Source organism: Aegilops tauschii, chromosome 4, assembly GCF_002575655.3.
Source record: "Aegilops tauschii subsp. strangulata cultivar AL8/78 chromosome 4, Aet v6.0, whole genome shotgun sequence".
NCBI lineage: Eukaryota > Viridiplantae > Streptophyta > Magnoliopsida > Poales > Poaceae > Aegilops > Aegilops tauschii.
In genome coordinates this window covers 48,464,177-48,470,885 of record NC_053038.3, presented here as the reverse complement: position 1 = coordinate 48,470,885, position 6,709 = coordinate 48,464,177, and the positions used below count along the sequence as shown (strand labels likewise).

Here is a 6,709-nt window from a genome sequence, read left to right as displayed (position 1 = left end):
CCCATCTAAGTTGGCGTAGAGGCTCTTGAGTTTTACCTTGTTTCTCATGGTTCCGTGGTGTAGCACCGACAACTAGCTCATGTATATCTCAAAATAAAATGAAAGACCTCGCGGTGTCTATGAACCTGTAAACACAACGTGGCCGCACTTCCTCCGTTGGATCGAATAGCAAGGGAGGGGATTGCGCCGACCTAGCTAGTCACGACTCGCCAAAAGGGAAAAATTCAAAATCGCAAACGCAACAACGGGAACACGCACACGCAAAAAGGAAAATAAATAAATAAGAGAAATCCCCGATCCAATCCGTTCCAGCCCATACCAATCGCACCACCAGCCGACGACTGCGGCATCGACGGCGACGGCGGCGCCAACAACAGGAACCCCGCGGCGACCCCCTCCGGCCGCCCCTCTGCTCCGCGCCGCATCGGGAAACCCAGCCGCGATCCTCCAGCCACGCCGCCCCCCGCGTGGCCGCTCGGCTCGTTCGGCCAAATCCAGTCCACCGCCCGCGGGGTCCCGATTTGCGGCTAGCCCCGCGGATTGCGCGGCGCCCACCCTGGAGAGAGAGAGACGGGCGTTGACGGACGGTTGCGGCGCGCAGTGGTGCCACCACCATGTTGCAGTGCCTGGAGGGGGTGAGGCACCTGGGCGGCGTGCTCCTCAAGTGCTGCGACATCGACCTCAAGCAGCCCAAGGGCCTGGAGGATCCCGAAGTCCTCGCCAGGGAGACCGTGTGTATGTCCGCGCCACCAGCTCTCTTTGCTATTAATGACGTCTATCTAAGAATAGTTCTCTTGCTAGCCCAAGCAGCGTTTCATTGTGCTCTGTTTATCTTGTGATTGTGTAATGTGATTTGCGTGCAGTCAGCGTCAGTGAGGTCGAAGCGCTGTACGAGCTGTTCAAGAAGATCAGCAGTGCTGTGATAGACGACGGGCTGATCAACAAGGTTAGTGGATCAACACCCATTTCGTTGAAAGTAAAATTAATGTAGTATATATGATGAGTGACGAATAACCTGAATTGCGATGCCTGTGCGTTGACATGGTGCAGGAGGAGTTTCAGTTGGCGCTTTTCAAGACCAGTAAGAAGGAGAGTTTGTTTGCTGATCGTGTAAGCCCACATTACACACATGTGAACACGAATTTGCTGTTTGTACAGTGGAAATGCCTTTCTGTTGTTTTCTCTTCTTCTTCTTTTTGGTATAATTTTGATGTCATTACTGTGGAGTCACTCTCACTCTCCTTTTTTGACATATTATTTGGACCTTGGAGAGAAAGAAGCAATGTTTAACATTCTGTAGGAATCATGAGCTATATATGGCGAATGGCATCTGCCTAATTGTAGAATCGTGCAGGATTTTTGGGTACACAAGTACATGTATGGTGATATGCAATATAAGAAACAGATGATTTAAAAAGCCTGGAAGGAAATGTAGTCACCACTTTCTGGGGACACTTAATTGTCAATAGAATTGCACCAGCTTTACTAGCTAAGACTGGAAGTAAAACTATCTGTTTAATTGAAAGTTATGATCATATATATTAAGATCATAGCACTGCACATGCTAACAGTTCCTTATGAAAAAAAACTCTTCATAAAAGCTGTTCACAGTGACTCACATCGAAGCCACATATATACACCATCCAGTCAGGCATTGCAGTGATAACTTAAACCTCTATTATTTATCCATTTAGTAAATTTGTGTGCATAGGAGAAACAGTGAAGCGGGAATGATGTTGATAGTTGATACATAATATGCTAGTGTATTTCTCTCAACATTTTCCCTGTTCTTGTAGGTCTTTGATTTATTTGACACAAAACACAACGGAATTCTAGGATTTGAAGAATTCGCCCGTGCGCTATCAGTATTTCATCCAAGTGCCCCTCCTGAAGAGAAAATTGACTGTAAGTTCAGAGAATCATGACATTTGCATAGTTAGCTTAACTTTAAATATGGCAGTAGATTAGTGAAAATTTTGTACTATAAAAATGACACAACTACATGTATGGTAATACTCCCTCCCTCCCTAATTACTTGTCGCAGAAATGGATGTATCTAGACGTATAATACATCCATTTCTGCGACAAGTAATTCGGGACGGAGGGAGTATGTAATAAAAATGGATAATTATTTAACAGAACTGAACATGTCGATATGTTGCAAAGGCTATTTCAAAGTTCTTATACCTTTCAAAATTACATTACATGGTTCAGTCAACACGCTAATTGCATAAAAATATGTTATATTTTACAGTAAGGAAGAAAGTAAATATAAAAGGAATGACATGTGTTACTGCATTATCTAGCCACATCTGGTCTGCAGAATTTTATATATTTATTATTTTAAATGACATAATGCACCCTCTACCTGCAAAGTTACAAGGTGGAGACTAGTAACATGCACATGTATTGTGCTTAATTCACATTTCTCTGTAGGGGGTTTGAAAAATTCACCATCACTAGTATAAAGTAAATCATAATAGATGATGTACCAACTAATCTATCATATTTACCATGATAATAACTTCTAGAATTCTTGTAACGCCCAAGCATGTATAATATGCACATATCAAGTCAGCCCTCTTGTTTGCATGATCCTCTGACATGTGTTTATGTATTTGATCTTGTGTTGATCTGAATGGACTTAGGGATAAACTGCAAGAACACAAAAGATTCATGATATCCTTCCATTAGTAGGTTCATACTTGCCCAAAGCACATTTTGTTATTTCATTTTTGAGTCCTTTGGTGCTGTGTGAGAATGGTCAGTTACTCTATCTTAGACAAATAAATAAATAAAGTGTAACTGTTTCTGCTTGTTTGATGGTGCACTGTGATTATAAAATGGTCCAACTCTATTATCTTTTCTTTTTTGGCATAGGTTAATTCCCTTAAGCTCTTTTAGTGTTTTATCTGATTGTTGTAAGCAGAAAGAAAAAAAAAATCTTACACAGTATAATCCTTGCAGTCTCTTTCCAGCTTTATGATCTGAAGCAACAAGGTTTCATTGAAAGACAAGAGGTATGTTGCTAATCAGGATGTAATATGTGAAGTTAACATGTTGATCAGGATCAAGAATGCCATTTATCTCATAGTTTGTTTCAAATTATTTTCCAATGAGCTCAGTATTAATTTATATTCTTCCATATTTTGTATGTTCTTTTATCTCCCTTAATCACTTAATGATCAAGTATCTTCAATGAACCCAACTCCAGCCAGCATTGTGAGTACTTGTTGACTATGAGTAAGTCTTACAGGTGGTGATAGGTGGCCATTTACCGCCTTACACCACTTTCTTGAACCCTAGTTAGGACAATTCAAAGTCTGTGTTCCCTTACCTCTATTCAACTTGATATTGTACCAAGTGTAGCTTTGTAGCCCTGATCCGTATATCGTTTTCTCATGGATAGATTTGTAAAGAACTCTCCAGAAAAAAGCTCAGCCACAATCTTTTGCATAATTGTGGAACTGATGTTACTTTTAGATCGTGTATGAGCAAGAATATATTTTCTGAAGTCAATGAATTGTGGCATATAGGCTCCTTTGTGTATTTTTTTTATCTTTTATCTTTTCCCATATTATAATCCAATGATTTTTCTTGTTTGGCTATTAGGTTAAGCAAATGGTTGTTGCTACACTTGCTGAATCAGGAATGAATCTTTCAGATGAAGTCATAGAGAGCATCATTGATAAGGTCTGGTTGAATTCCTTGCATTTGCCATACTAGTATGGCTATGCACTGTTCCATGTAGAATATTTCTGTTCAATCATGTTGAGCACCAATTCCCTTTTCTGTTCTGAAACAAGATTTGTTTATGTTGTGCTAAAGTGAGGTTAATCCCCTTGATAGATCAAACTAGACAGGTTGATATCCATACATTTGACTTACAGTATTTGATTAAATTCAGTTAAAAATATATTTGATCAAATGCTCGAATGGAGGTTTGCAAATGACTATGTGCTTATAGCTATAGTTATAGCTATTAGTACTGCCTATTTCATTAATGCTGTCGAGTAGGTAATGAACTTTAGAGTTATGTCATTGTGCCAAAGCTTGTTATTGCAGTGGTTTTGCAGAAGGCAGATTTATATCAGTGCATTGTTGAACAAATGCTACCCTGGCACATTGCACTAACTGACTGACCTGTTATGCATTGGTCGTATTGTTTTCTCAAAATTACTTTCCTGTTGTTATAAGACTTTCGAGGAGGCAGACACAAAACATGATGGGAAAATTGACAAAGAAGAATGGCGCAATCTAGTTCTCAGACATCCCTCATTACTGAAGAACATGACACTCCAATATCTCAAGTAAGATATGCTAATGTATTTGTTGTTAACTCTTTACTTTTCATCAGCTTATTATGCTCAAGTTTATTGAAATCTGCGGGGTTCAGAATGAATAATAGTATCAACTGTCCTTGAATTATATTGCCAAAATACTTATGCATTATCTCATAGAGTCAAGTCTTCAGCAGCACTGTCAGGAAATAAAGAAGCATGATATTGTTCAACTATAAAGTGAAAACCAGCAGACAGAATATGAAACACTGATTAGTTAAACGACAGTTTTGTACATTGGAGGCTGGAGTATGCTGAACCAACTCATTGTTTTCTTCTATATTAGAAGTTCATTTACATCAGTGAAATAGCGTATGTCATATTGTTTCTCAAGGCATGTGTGACTACGAAGTGTTAAGTAGTATTTCTGTTTCAAGTTCAACCAAGGGAGTGTGTAGTAGTTCCGGCTTCAAAGGGGATATACTGGAGGCATGTGAATATTATTTCATTGCTTCAGTTCAGTCTGTATCATAACATTACTATTGCATATGTTGTTATTGCCTTACTCTATATTCACTAATCAGGTCAACTTTGCAGGGACATCACCACCACATTTCCAAGCTTTGTGTTCCATTCTCAGGTCGACGATACATAAACTCCTGAGAGTGTTTTCACTTCGATGGAATATCAGAAGACAGTCTCACTGCTTTGTTAAGTTTCCAATTGCCGGCCGATGGTTCAGTTCCGAAGCATACTGCATACTGTATTCGATTATTCCGCTGGTTTCTTCGTGTTCATAATGTTTTTCTTCTTCTTTAGCTTAGGGTGGGCTGGTAGTAGATCAGAATGTTCAAAGTTTCTTTCGTTTTTGTACAAAAAAAACTGGTTTGACCATTTAGTTAACTGTGTATGTATTATGTGTGGGGAACTTTCCTACTGTATATTATGGACTGAACTGAACGTAGCAGAAATGCCTTTGTTGATAATGCCTGTGTATGTATTCTGTGTGGGGAGGTCTGTGTATGTTCAGGGACGCTTAACATACACAAATGGATACTCCGGTTTCAGGTCTAACAATCGATAGAATAACTCAGAGTTACATGGAATATGTACTCCAAAAATTGATATTATTGAAATTTATTTGTCGTTTTCCCTTGAGAAAAATCGTTTTTTAGGGGAAAGCCACTTGGCGCACTTTAATAACTCAAATCAATGTTACATCATCTATAATGTCCTGAAGCAAAATACTGGGAGGATCACAATCCCAAATAAAAAGTCGAATTTAAATTAAAACTATGTCTAGATAGAAATCTGGACAATGAGCGAAAGACACAACACCTATGTGGAAGACCTTTTGAAAGCAATCGCCAATATAGCGTGTATGGTTTCCAAATTTTAATTGCACCATTGCAAGCTTGGATAACTTGAATCTGATCCAACGATCAGCGGTTTGCAACCAAGGCCTTCCACCAGTTCCAAACCACGCCGAATTGCAATCGCCTCTGCAGTTGTCGCGTCATGGATTCGGAATAGTAGCCACGACGCCCCAGCAAGAGCTTCGCGCCCTGCTATTTCTGTGTATTGCAGCCGCCGAGCCCGAGCCACTATCGAAATAAGCAGCATTGACTTTTAATTTATAGGAGTTAACAGGAGGCTTCTTCCACATCACCTTCTCTGGTTCTTTAAGTTCCTTAATTTCTATGAGTTGATAGGACTGCTTGAGAAAAAACATTGTTAGCATCACACAAAGAGATATTGAGAAAGGTTGACCTTGAGTTTAGGAGATTGTTCGGATTCGTTATAGGAACTGAAAAATATTGCACAAATTTGCTGCAATTCTCAAGGAAAATCAAAGTCTGTGTTTCCTGAGCATTCGCCTTTTCTCATTGAAGAAAGAATCTGGTAGCATTAATAAAAGAGGCGGTGACAGAGTGTGCGCAGAGATGGAAAATTAGCAAAAGAAACAGCCAACACCCTCGGTGCAATCTTTTCTCATGCATTTTCGCCTAAGCAGCCCTTGGGGCAACTCCAACATGGATCACCTATTTTGAATCATCAAATGTACATGTACATATTTGATCGTATCCACGAAAAGTGGGCCGAGCGGAGACCATCCAATCATGCATGTCCCTCAAATTCGGACTGTGGGCTATGATTGGGCCAGATGGACCTTGTAGAGTAAAAAACAAAAAGAGAGTATGACACATGGGCTGCTGTGGGAAACATGTGGTTCAACTGACAATGACCGGCAAATCCTATTCCGCGCTGCAGGCGCCGGTTAACGTGCATTTTCGTTAACGGGCGCCTGCAGCGCACACCACCTCCCGCCAGCTGGGCCGGCCCGTTTAATTTTCCTTCTCATTTCTTAAATCGCAAAAAGAAGGCGCTGCTGGTGAATCGAACCAAAGACCTCCCTCGGGTTACGAGGC

At 40.3% G+C, this 6,709-nt stretch overlaps 1 protein-coding gene across 1 annotated transcript; it reads left to right on the top strand.

Annotated features, from left to right (window-relative positions):
- The first annotated feature begins 256 nt into the window (after positions 1 to 256).
- Positions 257 to 5,266, top strand: LOC109763576 (calcineurin B-like protein 3). The gene is made up of 8 exons (XM_020322424.4): positions 257 to 735; positions 864 to 946; positions 1,051 to 1,110; positions 1,797 to 1,905; positions 2,968 to 3,020; positions 3,613 to 3,693; positions 4,198 to 4,310; positions 4,878 to 5,266. Exons 1-8 carry the CDS (start codon positions 615 to 617, stop codon positions 4,933 to 4,935), a joined length of 678 nt encoding a protein of 225 aa, XP_020178013.1. The 5' UTR covers positions 257 to 614; the 3' UTR covers positions 4,936 to 5,266.
- Positions 5,267 to 6,709: the final 1,443 nt, after the last annotated feature.

Excerpts from the sequence above, each read along its gene's own strand:
- LOC109763576 (XM_020322424.4), top strand. The coding sequence starts at position 615 with ATGTTGCAGTGCCTGGAGGGGGTGAGGCACCTGGGCGGCGTGCTCCTC. Across the intron at positions 736-863 it reads CCTCGCCAGGGAGACCGTGT|TCAGCGTCAGTGAGGTCGAA; the intron begins GTATGTCCGCGC and ends ATTTGCGTGCAG. Across the intron at positions 1,111-1,796 it reads AGAGTTTGTTTGCTGATCGT|GTCTTTGATTTATTTGACAC; the intron begins GTAAGCCCACAT and ends CTGTTCTTGTAG.